This window comes from Myotis brandtii, unplaced genomic scaffold (assembly GCF_000412655.1).
Source record: "Myotis brandtii unplaced genomic scaffold, ASM41265v1 scaffold215, whole genome shotgun sequence".
Taxonomy (NCBI): domain Eukaryota; kingdom Metazoa; phylum Chordata; class Mammalia; order Chiroptera; family Vespertilionidae; genus Myotis; species Myotis brandtii.
This window is the reverse complement of record NW_005358043.1, coordinates 243,470-262,162: the sequence shown is the minus strand read 5'-3', so window position 1 is coordinate 262,162 and position 18,693 is coordinate 243,470. Positions and strand designations below refer to the sequence as shown.

The following is an 18,693-nucleotide window of genomic DNA, read 5'->3' as shown; positions in this document are numbered from 1 at the left end:
GGAGAGTTGCGGTGCGTCCAAGGGCAATCTGCTGGAAGAACTTGCCCAGTGGAGGTCAGTCTTTGTCCTATTGCGTGGCAACTCCAAAATCTGATGGTAGGCTGGCAGGTGAGGACCCAGAGGAGAGTTTCGGTACGTCCAAGGGCAATCTGCTGGAAGAACTTGCTCAGTGGAGGTCAGTCTTTGTCTTATGAAGGCCTTTCACTTATTTAATGAGGCTCTCCAAATGTGCAGAATACTCTGCCTCACTCAAGTCCACTGATTTAAATGTTAACCTTATTCAAGAAACACCTTCATAGAGCCTGGCCAGTGTGGGTAAGTGGTTGAGCGTTGATCTATGAACCAGAAGGTCACGTTTTGGTCAGGGCACATGCCCTGGTTGCAGGCTGAATTCTTAGTAGGGGCATGCTGGAGGCAGCTGATCCTGATTCTCTCTCATCATTGATGTTTCTATCTCTCTCTCTGAAATCAATAAAAATATATTTTTAAAAACATCTTTACAGACACACCCAGAATCATGTTTGACCAAATATCTGGGCCCCATGGTTCAGCCAAGTCGATGCATAAAATTAATCATCACACTGTCTTAACCTCATCAAAGAAATGAGGATATTAGATGGTGTAACAAATTTTAGGGCTCCTCTTGTTGGAAAAATTCTGTATTTTTATAACTTCAATTCTTATTCCCGCAGTATTTTGTTTTTCGACAAACAAACCCACGGTCTTACCTTTGGTCTCTTGAGATGTCAATGGTTTTGCAGGATGGTTATAGAAAATCAAGTTCCCTGAAATTTTCTGGTCTGTTTGAACCATGTTGGAAACCCACACAGGTGATGTTTGTTTTGAGTTCCTAAGACCCTCAAAGATCTTCTGACCGCAGGGATGAAGCCTGCACGTTTATCTCCCTAGAAATGGGACTAATGCAAAAGGGAACAGATCTGCTGTACAGCCACCAAACAACCCAGGATGCCTTATGGAAGGGGCTTAAAATAGCATGACAGTTCTCCAGCAGTGTAGTCAAGCAAAGGACTGAGGAACCATTAACATAAACCTCCTTCATGTTCCTGTGGCTTTAACTTTAAATGGACTACTGATTCTAGTATTTTTCTCTTCAGCCCTGATCTCTTTCTGGCCTCCTGTTCTTTCGATATCCTTTCATTACCCCAACTTTCTGCCTGGAATTTTCCACCCTTTGGCGTTTTCTCTCTTGAGATGCTTATGTAACTGTTTACTTTGGTGACTTATTCCATTAGTTCCTCTCTGGACAAGATGATTTCCCTAATCTCCTTTACATCCCAGGGCTCCTGAATTCATAATTTGGATTCCTGTTGCCTCTTAAAGTCATTTGTGTCAATCATTTCTTAATAGAATTTATATTTTTCTACCTATTAACTGCTTTCCTTGTGAGAATTTATACTGAATCAAAATGCCATGTGTCCTCAGGAAACTCATTTTTCTCTCCAGTTGAAGTTTACTACTCTGAAAATGAACATTCCTGACCATTAAGTTGCCTTCTAGCTCTGAAGCTCTTTGTCTGTCTTAGTAAATGATCTTGAGGTTTAACAGTCATTGCAGAAACAGTCAGCAAATATGAAATTTGATAAATGACTTCCTCTGTCACTTTCACAGTTGGGTGTCTGTCCTGTTTCTATGTGACAATCATCCAATATTCTCCAACTCATAGGTTTCTTTCTTTTTTGTTTTTTATCCTCACCCGAGGATATTTTTCCATTGCTTTTTTGAGAGAATGGAAGAAAGAGGGAAAGACAGAGAGAAATATTGATGTGAGAGAAAAACATCGATTGGTTGCCTCCTGCACGAGCTGTGACCAGGGCCCGGGCTGGGGAGGAGCCTGCAATCGAGGTACATGCCCTTGACTGGAATCAGAATCTAACACAGGTCCCTTTGGTCCACAAGCCGACACTCTATCCACTGAGCCAAATGGGCCAAGGCATAGGTTTCTTATTCTACTTTTTGTTGTTGTTAATCCTCATCCAATGATATTTTTCTATTGATTTTTAGGGAAGAGAGAGGGATTGAATTTTTGTTTCCATGCAGTAGGAGACTCCAAGAGCATTGTAATTCATTACCCCAGCACTCCTTAGAGCAGTTGTCTTTGAAGGGAATGTCAATCAATACCAGGGTGTTTGCAAAATATTATTGGAGTGCAGAAAGAAATATTCATACCTTATTACAGTTATTGTAATATCATCCTTTATAATTATCTTCATTTTATATTTCATAATGTCTATATTAATATGCTAGTAGATATTTAGAGAATTGTCTTTATATCTATGTACAGTGTACTTTGTCAAAAGTTTTTTTACTGTTTAGCATGTGTGATTAAAGACTTTGGAAGTAAAACATTTGCTCCTTTATATGTAAAATCATTAGGGTCTTGTATTAGTCAGGGTTCCTTGGCTGTAAGCAACAGAAGCTAACTGACCAACTGTGGCAAGAACTGAAAACAACACTGGCTGGCTTGCAAAGTCAAGGGAAAAGGTGGACCACCAACCTCCTAAGAAGAGAGCTGTGGCAGCCTTGGACCTCACATGCAGCCTCACCTGGTCTAATCCTTAGAGCCCTGCCATTGGTTGACTCAGCTCTAGTTATCTCCTTCCCTGAGAGTCTCCACTAAAAATTCACACTTCTAAGACAGAGAGCCTGAATGGTCTACCTTTCGTCAGCATCCTTTCATAAATATCTGCTGTGAAATATTTTCTGCCACCTGTGTCTATAAATTCAGACGCTGAGACATGAATACTTGCTGAAAAATGCCAATTATGATGACATAAATTTCATATCCAGAAAGAGAAAAAATGTACCATGTGATTAGCCTAAAATGTTATTTTTCTGCCAGAAGCAATACTTCTGATTTTTGACTTGGTTGTGGTTTTTTCCTTTCCCTTTCCATTTCAATTATATGATATTTGAATTCTTAAACTATTTTTATGAATTTGAAACAAAAATATTCACAGTCAAATATAATTTAATTTTTTGTAAATAATTATAAACCCTTAGATTATATTTTGGTAAATTTAGAATCAATTTTAAATTAAATTGCTTTTTAAATCCTTTTTTCGTTTACATAATCAATTGTATATCAATATTACTGTGAAATTCAAGCTTATTGACTTCTGATTTAATTCATAGAAAAAGACAAGTTAAAATGTTTAGAATTAAATTTAATTTTCCTGAAAGTAGAATGCCTGGAGTAGAGGTAGAGGATGTCTTTTGGAGAAATGCGATTCAATAAGTGCTGATTCCCTTTCTTCAGATAGTCTGCTAGAAAATATTTAATGGAGAACCTTCAAGCACAGGTTAGAAAATCTTTGAATTTGAAAAATGATTTAGTGAGGATTTTTTTCTGTCAAATAAATTTCTTTATAGGCAAAATTTGAAGGCCATAGATGAAGTCTGTTTAGGACAGGGTTTACATGTAGATGGAGTAGGTCATTAAGGGATGCAATTAATGTAGAACCAAAACATACTACCTGCCCCTTTGCTCAAGTACATTTCCACCAGTGAAACGCCCATTTGGCTGAATTTCATGATAAATGTCAAATGTCATCTTAAAGCAGTGGTTCTCAACCTTCCTAATGCCGTGACCCTTTAATACAGTTCCTCATGTTGTGGTGACCCCCAATTTCATTGTTACAAATTGAACATAATTAAAGCATAGTGATTAATCACAAAAACAACATGTGTTTTCCAATGGTCTTAGGCCACCCCTGTGAAAGGGTCGTTCGACCCCCAAAGGGGTCGCGACCCACAGGTTGAGAACCGCTGCCTTAAAGGAATCAAATGTATCCAATGTTAAGTTTCTATTAGTGCCTTTGTTCTATTTGGCTTGTACCTGGAAAGATAAACATCCAGAGCCTAAAACAAATGTGATGCCCAGGAGGTACTTTTCAAACCAGGGAAACCAGGGAGTGGAAGCCCAGGATTTGGATCTAACCCACCAATTCCAGAGGAGGTCAAGGGAAGCAGCACTGAACAGTCAGAAGCAAGTAACCAGGCCCTGTGTGAAGAGCAGGAGTTCTTGCTGTTAGTATCACTCTCCTGTGATATTAAAATGCGAGGAGAGAGGCTTCCCTCCTAATTTTCTTAAGGGTCAGTTATGATTATGTCTAACCAGTTGGAAGTAATGGGATGACATGATTGAAATATTTGGTTGTACCTCTTCATTGTAGTCCTTTGGTTTATATTCTCTCTCAAAGAAAAGAACAGATTCTACTAATGGTGCTGGTTTAAATAGATGCTGTTAATTTGAAACTTCCAGTCACCCCCTAGTCAGTGGTCGGCAAACTGCGGCCACATGTGGCTCTTTGACCTCTTGAGTGTGGCTCTTCCACAAAATACCACGTGCGGGCGCGCACGTACAGTGCGATTGAAACTTTGTGGCCCATGCGCAGAAGTCATTATTTTGTGGAAGAGCCACACTCAAGGGGCCAAAGAGCCGCATGTGGCTAGCGAGCTGCAGTTTGCCAACCACTGCCCTAGGTGAATGCCACCATAAAATATTTTCAGATTCACCAGAAATTGATAGTGGACAGAGGGAGGGAGAGGGTAGGAAGCATACCATTTAAATAACAATTACATGCCAAAATAGAAATAGAAGTTAGTATGATCAAAAGCAGATTAAAAGTCAGCATGGAGGACCTAAAACTTGAAATGATGCATTTGTTTGGATGCATATGTTTGGATGTGAGAAATGAAAAACAGGGGACCATTCTGTATTTTGGCTGTGCAAAAAATCCAGACGTGGGAAACTTTAATGTAAAGTTCAAGTCCAGTGGCACCTTAAGGGAACAGAATTTTAATATTACTTTGTAAGAAAATTTACTGCAATTAGAATCTGTTTACATGAAGCATTAATACAAGAATTAAGTCTTGTCTCTTCCTTCCAGGTGTGTCTGCACAGCTCACCAGCACCTGGCACCGCCGGAACACATCCGTAGGAACACCATTTTGGATGGCTCCTGAGGTCAGATAGAGTTTTGAGGCAGACAGATGTCGTATTTGATCCTTTCTGACTTGCCTTTTCATGAGTACTCTCTCTCCATGTGTGTTTTGGAATAACTCTAGATTCTTTATTGTGGGGAGCCGCTACAGCAGTGGTTCTCAACCTTCCTAATGCCGCAACCCTTTAATACAGTTCCTCATGTTGTGGTGACCCCCACTTTCATTGTTACAAATTGAACATAATTAAAGCATAGTGATTAATCACAGAAACAATATGTAATTATATATGTGTTTTCCGATGGTCTTAGACGACCCCTGTGAAAGGGTCGTTCAACCCCCAAAGGGGTAGTTTTACCCACAGGTTGAGAACTGCTGCTCTAGAAGGAAAAAGTCAGTTGTGTTGCTTTTAGGTGAGGTTTTTGCATGTGTGAGGAGGAACATGGGAGGTGCTCAATAAATGGGCTGTGAAGGAATACATGAGCAGATGAAGCATTGAGTGAATGAGTGAATCAGAGGAGAGAAGGAGAAATTGCTTGAAGCCTCACTTTTTCATTAAATTTACTTTTCATTGTTTATCATGTTTCTATATAAATGATGCTTAGATTCTGTTCTTAAATTATAACAGAAATATAATGAAAACCACTAACCTTATTGAAATCAGATTCAGGTCTGTTAATCTATACAACAGATTTCCATATGGAGTCACTCTGCTTAGGGACTGTGCTCAGCTTTGGTAGATTCTTTTTATTATTAGTGTTGGGAAGTTGTAGAAAACGGCCGAAATAGTTAAGGAAGAGTATTCTAGAGTCACATCTTCTCTCCACAGTCACTGTTAATGCCGGGTCTTTTTAATTATGTTTATCAGAAAACAACACTCTCTCTGCACCCTTTGGGAAAAGCTCTGCTATTTATCTACAATTTCCTAAGGAGTGAAGTGAGGAGAAGTAATTCAAACACTACATTAATATAGCAAAATCTTAGAATTAAATTTGTTTGAGGATTAAATCCTGTTGTGCTTTTTCTATTTGGATACTAATTCAATTATTACTTGCAAAAAAGTTAAATTGTAAAAGTAATAGTAAAATATGGAGAAAGGATAAATTATCTTAAGAAACTTATTTTTTCATCTTAAGAAACTTTTAAAGACTCCAGTGGATTAAAAAACTTTGTAGCAGTGAGTACATCTTAGAATAAAAATAAAAAGTATAGTCATATAAGCAAAAACAAAATAAATAAGAAAATCTCAAATGAAAGTTTTTTTAGAGTTTGTCCTGATATATTGCTAGTTTTAGCAGCTTATGAAAAAATTTTAAAACTGAGAAATTAATAAAATATAGCTATAATACCAAGCATTGCATTTTATTCACATATTTAATTATTAATATAATAAATACTATATGAGAAATTAATAAAATATAGCTATAATACCAAGCATTGCATTTTATTCACATATTTAATTAATAAATACTATAAGATTAATCATTATATTATCATATAATTAATATTAAATAACTGATGATCTAGCTTTATATTTTTTAATGTTAATTTATAGTAACAAAGCCATTATTATATGTTTAAGTTTGTCACTCAGTAAAAAACAATTTGATTAATGGGTCTTGAAACCACCCTATGCATAAAAGGAAATATTTTGACCTATCTAAAATTTAATTACCAAAGTACTATGAGTTAATAATTAAAATTTATACTTTAAACAATGTTTTTATTGATTTCAGATAGGAAGGGAGAGGGAGAGAGATAGAAACATCAATGATGAGAGAGAATCATTGATCGGCTGCCTCCTGCACACCCCCCACTGGGGATCGAGTCTGAAACCCGGTATGTGCCCTGATCAAGAATTAAACCATGACCTCCTGGTTTAGAGGACTAAGCTCAACCACTGAGTTATGAAGCCAGGCTAAAATTTACACTACTTAATGTGCAATTACTAGACAGTCAGACAAGCTTATCCAATCTGTTCTCTGTATTTATGAGTCTTTCTTTTTTGTTTATTTGTTTATATTGTTCTTTAGATTCCACATAAAAGTGAAATCATATGGTATTTGTCCTTCTTGGACTGACATATTTTACTTAGCATAATACCTTCTAGGTCCATCCATGCTGTCACTAATGGTAATATTTCATTCTTTCTTATGGCTGAGTAATATTCCATTTTATATTGAACATGAATTTTTTGTTGTTATTATTAATCCTCACCTGAGGATATTTTTTCCATTGACTTTTAGAGAGAGAGTGGAAGGGAGGAGGAGAGACAGAGAGATATACATTAATTGGTTGCCTTCTGCACATGCTCCAACCAGGGCCAGGGATCAAGCTGCAACTGATGTACGTGCCCTTGACTGGAATCAAACCTAGGACCCTTCAATCAATGGGCTGGTGCTCTAACCACTGAGCAACCAGCTAGGGCTGCACATCAATTTTTAATACAAAACTTGGGACTCATGCTTTCTTCTGGTACTTCAGGCTATGCTTTCTGATTTCAGCATTTCACTCTCCTGTGATATTAAAAACTAGAGGCCCGGTGCACGAAATTCGTGCATGGGTAGGGTCCCTAGGCCTGGCCAGTGATCAGCGCCAATCTGGGGGGTGATTGGCGAGGTGATTGGGGCCCCTGCTCACACCCACCTTGGCTGGCCTGGCGCCGCTCGCTCGCCACCCCCGCCCTCCCCCCACTGCCTCCTGTAGGGGCCTGTGGGCTGGGGGCAGCTAAGGCAGTGATGGCGAACCTATGACACGCTTGTCAGAGGTGACACGCGAACTCATTTTTTTGGTTGATTTTTCTTTGTTAAATGGCATTTAAATATATAAAATAAATATCAAAAATATAAGTCTTTGTTTTACTATGGTTGCAAATATCAAAAAATTTCTATATGTGACACGGCACCAGAGTTAAGTTAGGGTTTTTCAAAATGCTGACACGCCGAGCTCAAAAGGTTCGCCATCACTGTCCTACATTGAGCATCTGCCCCCTGGTGGTCAGTGCATGTCATAGCGACTGGTCGTTCCACCGGTCAGTTGATTTGCATATTAGGGTTTTATTATATAGGATACATTGGTAGGACAAGCTGGGAAGTGCTGTGTAAGATTTTGTCCCCATCATCATACTGACTCTAAGTTGGGAAGCTATATATTCTCTCTCTAGAGAAAGATAGAGATAGAGATAGAGATAGAGATAGAGATAGAGATAGAGATAGAGAGAGAGAGAGAGAGAGAGAGAGAGATAGAGATACATAGAATTTATGCACACATACATATAATTTATGCACACATACAGGTGCTAAGAATAGAATTGATTATGGCCTTCTTGTCTATTTATTCAACCCAATAGCATATATTTGCTTCTATATTCTTCCTCTATCCCATCTTCTTGCCTCCTTCCTGGAGGAACTTCTGTCCTAGATGTTTTGTTTATCATTGCCTTCCTTTTATTTTTTAATCACACTCATATGTTTACATTTAAACTCTTTTCTGTTCTTGCTGATAGTATTAGGTATGAGTAAAGATATATTGATGAAGGAGTCACCCTTCCTGGATGGAATGTGTGTAAATGCCACCAAGTAAACGCTGTGCCAACACCGGGATATTTTAATGTATTAAGCTTGATGTTAAATGGAGTCAGACAGATGAAATATTGTTCCAGACAGGGCCTTAGATTTCTTTTGCTTTATGTATCATTTCAAAGTACTGTAGTTAAATGATAAACTCTAACCTGCCATCATCCCCAAGTCATTTTTATTTGTCTTAAAAGTTGGAATTCACAAAATGTAAAATTTTTAAAAATGTAAGTAGTTTTTAAATGTAAAGTTGAATTTTCTTTCTGTGATCATTGATATTATAAGTCATTATTTGCAGTCCATCTGTGTTTATATTTGCATATCTAGAAATAAATTCTGAGGTAATTATTTAGTAATTGTTCTCTGTAATACTATCTTATAATATTGCAAAAAATTCCATTTTTTCTTATTTCTCTATTATATCCTTTGATTAGTGAAAATTTTAAAAACCTGGCTGTAGTTTTACAGTTTAGAATGCTCCCAGGTAAATATTGATAAATCTTTACCAATGTTTATTTTTACTCAGTGTATTTTTCTTTTATTAATGGTGTAAACCTTATTGCATTCCTTCAAACTTGTCTCATTCCTCCCTTGCCTTCCAGTTACCAGGAGAGATCAAGGCCATTTCATTATACCGCTCTCAACCTTATTTTTTAATTCACTAAGATATGTTCTTTATCTTGCCATGACAAATGACTTCATTCACCAATCAGATGTTCACTGAGTGTCAGGGATTGCATAGTCTTTAGCTGTGCATTTGATCCCATCTCTTTCCATTTGGGACACTGTTTCTTTGCCCTTTCTGTTTGACATTTTCAAAAATATTTCTTTTCATAGGCTTCTTCCCTTATGTTTGCAAACCCGTGTTTGCTAAGGTATTCTCTGTTCTCAGTCTGAAAATACTACCGCTAATAACAGTTTAAGCTTTTACTCTCCCAAGTTACTGGCTTTACTTGTAGCTATCAGACTTCATCAGCTTGAACACTTACACATTATTCTAAATGTCTTGCTACATGCTTGTTAAAGTCACAAACTTCACTTTTTTTCTTCAGTTTGCAAACCCGTGTTTGCTAAGGTATTCTCTGTTCTCAGTCTGAAAATACTACCGCTAATAACAGTTTAAGCTTTTACTCTCCCAAGTTACTGGCTTTACTTGTAGCTATCAGACTTCATCAGCTTGAACACTTACACATTATTCTAAATGTCTTGCTACATGCTTGTTAAAGTCACAAACTTCACTTTTTTTTTCTTTCGTTTTCCACTAGGTGATTGCATGTGAACAGCAATTGGATACCACTTATGATGCCAGGTGTGACACGTGGTCCCTGGGGATCACGGCCATTGAGCTAGGGGATGGAGACCCTCCACTAGCCGACCTGCACCCCATGCGAGCACTCTTCAAAATACCAAGGTCAGTGGATTCTGACACTCGGCCCAGTGTCTGCAGCCCAGTTTTCTTCCTCCAGCTACTGAGTGCTCATCATGCTCATCATGGAAATACTCAGATATATTTCAGCAAGTTGGGGGCAAAATGGCCTGGAATATCATTCTACTTCTTCGAGATATTGTGTTTGTTTAATAGTTTCATTTTCTTGGTCTGTTTGAGTAGAAGAGTTTTTTTCTTGATACTTGGTATGCCTTTTTTTTTCTTGTAAGGATTTGATATCAGAAAAAGCAGTTCCTCCCAGTCTTTACCCGCTCCCAAATTAGTCGGTGAGGCACCATAGTCCACAGTCAATGCAACAGTGATTTGATTCTCTTCACTCTATCAATCTAGTTATTTCACTGCTTGCTAAGACTTCTCTTTGTTTAGGACTTTAACATTAAGAAAATTGTAAATAAAAATTATTGATAAAATAGTAATTATTTAAAATATGTTAATGTTTTGAATATATTAATATTAAACAGTAGACCTAGAAGAATTCTTTTCTTTGGAGCCAGGAAAGCACATTCCTGTATCTATGTAGACCCCTCCCCTTCAGTTTGTATATTGACAAACTTTCCCCTGCTTTTTCTATTACTAATTAAACTCTATTTTATATATTTGGTTAGTTCCTAGATAGTTCAGAAAGCTGATATGAAAAGACTGCCTATATTTAGTATAGATGTAATATCTTCTGAAGACTTTCTTAAGGATTTTGCCTGGTACCTTAATTCTAATGGAATGACAGGGGTCCAGGGCTGAGTGGTAGGTGGTATGTTATAGTTTGTTAGCACATTTTCTGTTAAATTCTCTGGTCCCAACACCTATAGAACATATAATCATATGTACGAAGTCTTGGGGGTCGTTTTCCAGTCCTAAGAATTCATGCTAATATTTTATATTCATTTCCAAATGGATCCTTTTGGAATATTTGGCATGTAATTAAATTATAATAACACCAAACATTTGACTTTGTGATGTTACTTTTGAGTTTCCTGTCCTATCTATAGGTTCTGAATGATAACACATAACAATGTCAATGTATTTTTAGACATGATTGTTTGTAAAATATATTGCTTATTTGGTAAGTGGAGAAACAAGATTACAGAAAAGAACAGAAAACCTGCTCTACACCACGTCTAAGTATGAGGAAAATGGAAAAAAAATTATTATTTCCTAACTCCTTCTATGTAACATGAAGCACTGTATTTTCTGAACCATTTTAATGATGGTTTCAGTGACCATAGCTAGCCCAGTGTTATTACTTTTGGTGGTGTTGCTGCATGGAGGAGTGATGACACCATTGATACATGTCACCATGAGCAAGGCACTTAAGGAAACTACCTCATCTTAGTTATTTCTTACTACTGTCACCACCAGTATATCTCTAAATGGAACTCTAAGAACTCCTAGTGACTCTAGAAACAATTATAACAATGGGATCTGAAAAGGTACCCAGTTCTTAGTGCTCTAAAATCACCAAAACTCTTATCCTGAGCAAGCCAATAGATCGCTTACAAAGGAATTTTTCAGGAGGACAAGAAACAAAGCAAGATTGTTGGAGGAAAGAATTACTTCTTTTAATGTGAAATCAGCAATCTCCAAATAGTCCAAAGGATTGTAAAATGAGCTTTAGGGGTGAGCCAGGGTAGATGAGTAGCTGCACTTTTCTTTAATCAGACTGTACATTCATTTCATTATAAGCTATTCAAGGAGTAATGCAGGACTGAAGACAAAATGTTTCCATCCCACTACTGAAAACAAAGAGCTGTTAGAATGAACATAAAGTGGTACCCTCATGGTTGATCAATGTTGCTTGATTACAGAGTTAGCTCAGCCTCATTTTCAAGTGAAGTTCTGTTGTATTCATGAACATGTCGAAGAAGAAAAGATTGGTTCAGCTTAAAAATTGAAAGGAATTAATAACAAAATCTTTTAAGTGGCATTCAGAGCTTTATAGCTAATCATATTTTTCAGTTCCTTACTTCTGTGGCACTATCTCCGGCCACATATTCAGTAACAACAGAACTCGTGAGGACGTTGTCCTGTGCCTCTCTCTGCTGAAGTTTCCTCTGTCTCCTTAGCAACTCCTCTCGGGTCACCTCTATGTACTCTGGACATCCCGCAGGGACTTCTGCAAGACTCAAAGCAAAAAATTTTTCCTAGTATTTCTTATTTCTGTTCTGCTCAGTATTGATGCTTTCCCCCACGGCTCTCAGCTAAAAGCAAGAAGATTCTTTAAAAGAAAAAAAAAATTATCGTTAGAAAAATTGGGTCATCTATTAAATGCTTTCAGAGAAACAAGAAACTTGTCATTTTTTATAAAGAATGATTAATAACTCATTTATCTGCCTGTGAATTGGAAAATGATGCGTATAATACTTGATTTTACCCAGCAGGACCTGTGAGGACAGTACTGGATTAGTCCGGTTCTGCCCCTAATTTTGCACTGACTGACAGGTGTGTCTAATTCAACCTTGATTATTTTTCTAGGAATCCACCCCCCCCGAAACTAAGGCAGCCTGAGATGTGGTCAGCAGAATTCAATGATTTCATTAGCAAGTGAGTAACAAGATAGTCTTTTTTTTTTTAATCAAAGAAGCACCACCTTGCTAACTTAGCAATGTGCCTTTTAGAACAATTCCTTCATGTTTCCTCCTTACATTTTATTTATTAAATAGCCCCAGACCATTAGCAAGTGAGTAACAAGATAGTCTTTTTTTTTTTTTTTAAATCAAAGAAACACCACCTTGCTAACTTAGCAATGTGCCTTTTAGAGCAATTCCTTCATGCTTCCTCCTTACATTTTATTTATTAAATAGCCCCAGAGGTTTCCACTATCTTCTTCAAAACAAGCATTTGTTGTGTCTTGTGAATATTCAGTGAATTCATTGTTGCCTAAACAATGACCTCAGGGCCCTGTTGATTCACTTATTGGTAATAAGTTCTGCGGACTTTGCATCATCCAATAACATATTCTCCTATCCACCTGCCTTTAGCAGCTACGCCTTCAGCTTCTCCCACCTGTTCACCCACCATCTATTTAGTCTGTTATTTAACCCTTCATTTATCTTTATCATTAATTCTCATCATGATCAGGCAATATTTATTGTAGTTGGTGAATCTCATAATCATATAGATAAAATGCTTATACATTTGAAATTCAGTGAACATTTTAAATTTGATGGATATTTAGCTCAAGTGCAGTACCTTCAGACAGTTGACCAGATGCCATGAGTTCAGACATTTCTAAATATCTGTCCCACAGACTCTGTTTTCACAATTTTTATTATGACTTCACCTTAGAAAATAAGGGTAAGAGATGACCCCAGGTTGTAAATGGAAGAGAAGGGTCATTAAGATTTGGTGTCAGACTCCACTCCAAAAAATGTAGAAAGGGCAAAGAAAGTAGAGGAACCAGTCATACCCATCCATAACTGCTATCACTGGTTTTCCTACCAAGAATATCTGCTTATTATTACAAAGTCAGGTGCATAGATTTAAGAGTTGTGGAAACCTAAAAAGGATTGATAATAGTTTTTTTTTCTTAGTTTTCACTTAATCAGTCATTACTGAGTATGTAGTATGCACTAGAGAATATTTAATAAACTGCAATAAAATGTCATAAATCTCAGGAGAATCATTGGTAACTCTGAAGGGCTCCCCACGATTCATAATTATGCCCATGTTTGCAGATCCTTCCACGCAGATCCTGAGTGGAACCTGGTGATGACATTTCACACAAGTTCACCTCTGAGGAACATTTACTGATTTCCTCCAGGCAGTTAATATTCTGTTCTGGGTGCTCTCGTTGTAGTGTGTTTGTCTTCCTCTTGTAACATTGCCACTTTCATTCAGCTCCCTTCTTAGAGGTCTTTCTCCCTACCTAGACAGAAAGTAATGCCAGGGCACTGAATGTGCCTTACCTGCCACTGTAACTCCAGTGTCTTAGCGAAGTGCTTGGTACACATCAGATATTTTATGAAGTTTTACTTGAATAAAATAATTTTATATGTGACTGAGTGCAATACAAGTGCTGCAGATGTCAGAAATCAACAGTCTGTTAAACTAAATGAAAACTGAAAGCTCTTGTTTGTATTTTTAGATATCATCATTCTTATTCCTTAGCATATTTTATTTAGCATACCTGGGAAATACCTTTTTGGTTAAGCCCAGTAAAATAAATTACCAAATTACCATTTCAGGAAGATCAACAATACAGATTAGAAATGGCACTGCTGAAATCAAGGCATAAGTTCCTTCTTTTTTCCTTTTTCTATATCCCCAGATGACAGCCCAACTCTGACCAGTGTTCTCATAATCATAGATGCTCAGAATCTCAGGGTTGGAAGGGTATTGTAAATTTATGTAGCCCATTCTTATATTAGTAGAGTAAATCCTTTTTAAACATGTCCACTGAGCAGTCATCCAATCAGTAGACACCCCTAATAAAAATAATCATACTTCCCAATGCTGCCCAGTCTATCTTTGGGAAACCTCGCTGTTGAAAGTTCTTCATTATCTATATTTTTTCATTTTTAAATATATTTTTATTGTTGATGGTATTATAGCTATCCCCCATTTCCTCCTCTTTCACCCTCCTCTCAGCCGCTATCTACCCCTCCCCAGATCTTCATTACTGTATCGCCCTTGTCCATGGGCTATGCATGTAAGTATATAAGAGGGATCTCTTACCCTTTGGGACAGCATGGATGGGCCTGGAAAATATGTGAAGTGAAATAAGCCGAACTTAGTGAGATCATGTGAAAGACAAATATCACATGATCTTACTTATTTGTGGAATCTAATGAACAAAATGAATTGACCAACAAAATAAGACCTGAAGCAGGGAGGCATGGAACAGACTGACATACCTGGAGGTGGGGTTGGGAGTACAAGAGGAGTTAAGCCAAAGAAAGTTCTTCCTTATATTAACCAGAAATCTGTTTCCCTCTTAATTCTATCAACCCATCTGTGGCTTTTTTTATCCCCTGTAATCACTGAGAACTGTCTAATCTCTCTTCCAAATATTTGAAGACAGCATCTCAGCTGATTGAACATCCTAAGTTTGTTCCAATGTTCCTCCTGTGATGTTGCGTTGATGCTCTCACTCCCCACCTCCTTTCTATGACTCTGCTCTGGGCAAACCTCTCAAGAAGAAGTGTGACCTACATGTACATCTACTCTATGACCTCAGAAAACATCTACTGACATGGAATTTAAACATCCTCAATACATTAATCTCCTCAAATGGGTTAGCAGTTTTATCACATAGAAAGAATTAGATCAATGAGAAGCCTTTAGAAGCGTTAGTGAGGGAAACTGAAAAGTTTATTTTAATTTCAGATAAGTATTAAAACTGTAATGACTTGTTATTTATTTTTAGCTAGTAACATGTAAAGGAGACTTCATGGTGGAGACCGAGTTTAATTCTTACTATGCAATAATGCTTTCAGGGAGACTGGGGAAGTAGTATTTAGTAGCATAATCGCAGATGTGTGCACTTTCACAAATAATCCATTTTGTCCCATTTCTTTTTAACATTTTTGAGATGTTTTTGAGACCTGGGCCGAGTGATTATGAGGCACATTATTCTCTTATGTTAGAGTAGTTTTAGGAATATGAGTCATACTTTATATAACTTATCTAATAATTGCATGTTCTTTTTTGCCAGTGCAGGTGCTTGACTAAAGATTATGAAAAGCGTCCAACAGTGTCAGATCTTCTGCAGCATAAATTCATTACTCAAATTGAGGGAAAAGACGTGATGTTGCAAAAACAACTCATGGAATTCATTGACATTTATCAATGCATGGGAGGCACAGAAAAGGCCAGGTAATCAAATAACATCTTAACTCTAAAAGTCCAAGGATCATCTAAAGACTGAACAATTTTATAAGGAAATAGGTAAGGTGAGAAAAGAGCTTAAATTCCATGGTTGTGGTTTGGAGATCAGGGGCACTTACATGAAAAGTGATTGTCAGAAGTTGAGTTGCATCCGAAATTGGTAAAATTACTGGCAGCATTTTTATGAAAACTTCCTCAAAACAAAGAATGTAAACTTAATAGGTGACTAGTATTAGTGTAAAATTTTCATGTATTTTCTGCTCCTCTGTAAAGTAAGATATCTTAGAATTGAGATTTAAGAAGGAACATAAAATTTGTTTTTTTTGATACTATTATTTGTTGGTATCATTTTCCTTGGTTAAATTATATCCAAAAATAATTAATATATTTATTTATACTTCTTACTTGGATTTTTAAAAATCGATGTATTTATAATAATGCCATATTTTTTATATATTATAGATAGTATATGTGTTTATTAGGAAATTTAGAAGATACAAAGAAATGTAGAAAAAAAATCAATCTATAACCTTATAGTATCTTATGAACAGAAATATATTTTTAAAAAGTTGAGTAATATTTTTGTGTTTTGGAGACTGCCTTTTTTCATTGAATAGTGAATATCTATGTCATTAAATATCCTTCTACCAAAAAATTTTAATGCCTGCACAACATTCTCTTGCACAACTGATATAAATAATCCTCTATTATTAGACATTTAAGTTGTTACTAGTTGTTTTTATTCTAGTAAGTAACACCACAATGAAAAAAGCTGTACTTCAATCTTTTATTATTTCCTTAAGATAAATTACTATAGATGGTACTGTTAAATCAAAGAGTAGTCATTTGTCATTTAAATTCTTTCTTGAGAATCCTATTAGTTTCATCTCAGGAGCCTATCACTATTTAGGGAGTTGGACATGACTTAAGAGACAATTATATTTGAATTTTTTTTGCAGTTTTACATATGTAATTCCTATTTTCTTAAGGCCTACTGTATGCAGGACATTGTATGAGGACTCTATTTATATTGCCCCATGGGCTTTTATAACAACCCGGAGAGGAATGTGTTTGATACTTCATTTTCATAGCTGAGGAGAACTGAGGTTTGAAGAGACTCATTAACTTGTACGAGGCTGTAGAAGTAATGAATGACTTAGCAGGATTTCAAATCCTGATCCCAAAGCCCAAGCTTTATTCGAATCAGAGTAAATGGCCTAACAATTGTGGAAGATCTGGGGAGGTATTCTCCTTGCCTATGTGAGCTTACAACTTTGCTGGAGAGACAGAACTAATACACCTGTAATGAGGAAAAATTAAAGTTGTGAGTGGAATAGAGTGCCAAAAAGAAGGAAGCAGGCATGGGGTTTATAGCAAAGAGGTGGTCTTTGGCTCAGACAGGCTCATATTTTTATCCTTGTGTGAATACAGTTTTATAGTCTGCCACAGTCCCATCCTTCTCAAAACAAACAAACAACAAGCAGTCAAACAGGAACTAAAGTATATACCAGCGTTGTACAGGGTGTTCAATGTCAAGAACTCTGAGGGACCTGAGGTTTTACCCTACTTGAAAGCTAGTAAGTTGACTTGCCAGTTTCGTGAAGGCTAGAAGAAGAAGATAGGAGACTCCTGGATCAGAGACAGAGGACATTGTTACTCACAGTTAAGTCAGCAGCATGGGTTTTATGTTCATGTTTGTTGTCCTTGCCCGACAGGTCATATGGGTGTAGGCCTAAGTAGGTACTGTATACACAGTGGGTTTGCCTCACAGTTGAGGAACCCTGAGCATGAGAAACTAATCTTTTAAAGGGTCTGCTAGCAAACCAGTCCAAGCTTATCCCTGGAGCAAACATTATCTTAACTTCCATCTGTTCTGGAGGGAGATTTTATCTTTGGATCGTAATCCTGGTGCTCTGAATTCTAGTGATAAACAATTTTGAAAACTGCTATATTTTGGGCACTGTGTTAGACTCAATACTTCTGTTTCTGAGTCACAAAATTTATTCTTATTTATCCAACTAAGAACTCAGAATATGCTTTCAATGTGAGAACTCATGTCTTACATAATTATGGGAAATTTTCAGTCATTTCTTTAAATATTGATCCTTTTTTTCTTTTTTTACTTATAAGAGATAAATATTGAAATGTCCTACTTTACCTTATATATTTTATAATTTCTTTTTCATGCTGTCATCCATTTATTAATCTCTGCTGCATTCTGGATCATTTCTTCAGAATTGTTTCCCAATTCACTAATTCTCTCTAAGACTAGGTCTAGTATACATTTATTCTATATAGGGATTTTTTCATGCTAATATTTTTATTAACATCTGTATTTTTCATTTCTAGACTTTCTCACAGTTTTATCTTTTCACCATTTATTCTTTATTCATTTATGACTTCTTATAAATGACTATTCATATACGGCAAATTTGTTTGTGTATGTGTGAATTTAATTCCTTCCTTTTGCTCTTTTATCTTACACTATTTAGCAGTTAATTTTTGATTTCCATTTCAATAATGGTGAATTGTCCTGGTTAGTGAGTTTGTTTCCTTAATATTTGGTTTCCTTCTGTTGTTTAGAATTTTAGTTTACTCTCTCATCTTGGATGGGGTTTTTTGTGTTTTGCTTTTCTTTTTTTGGCATTCTTTTCTCCTGTTTTGAAGGTTTTTTTTCTTTGCTGTAATGTGGCTTCAGGAACCCCCTAGCCCAAAGCCTTGCTGCCTAGCATTACTTGAGGATATTGCAGATCTAGTGAACAAGCCAGTATGAAGTAGACCCCATATCTCTGCTCCATTCTGTGATCTTGAGTACCTGGCTGCATGAAAGGGAGAAGTGCAGAATTTTTTCAATCTTCTCTTCTAGGCAAGGGAAACCCTTACATC

The 18,693-nt window shown here is 36.6% G+C and overlaps 1 protein-coding gene across 1 annotated transcript in view; it reads left to right on the top strand.

Moving 5' to 3' along the window:
- Positions 1 to 18,693, top strand: part of MYO3A (myosin IIIA) — a 221,813-nt gene that overhangs the window by 43,641 nt on the left and 159,479 nt on the right. Inside the window, exons 5-8 of the mRNA XM_005865858.2 lie at positions 4,911 to 4,987; positions 9,803 to 9,948; positions 12,454 to 12,522; positions 15,640 to 15,795. Coding sequence (XP_005865920.1) covers positions 4,911 to 4,987; positions 9,803 to 9,948; positions 12,454 to 12,522; positions 15,640 to 15,795 — 448 coding nt within the window. The remainder of the gene's footprint in view (positions 1 to 4,910; positions 4,988 to 9,802; positions 9,949 to 12,453; positions 12,523 to 15,639; positions 15,796 to 18,693) is intronic.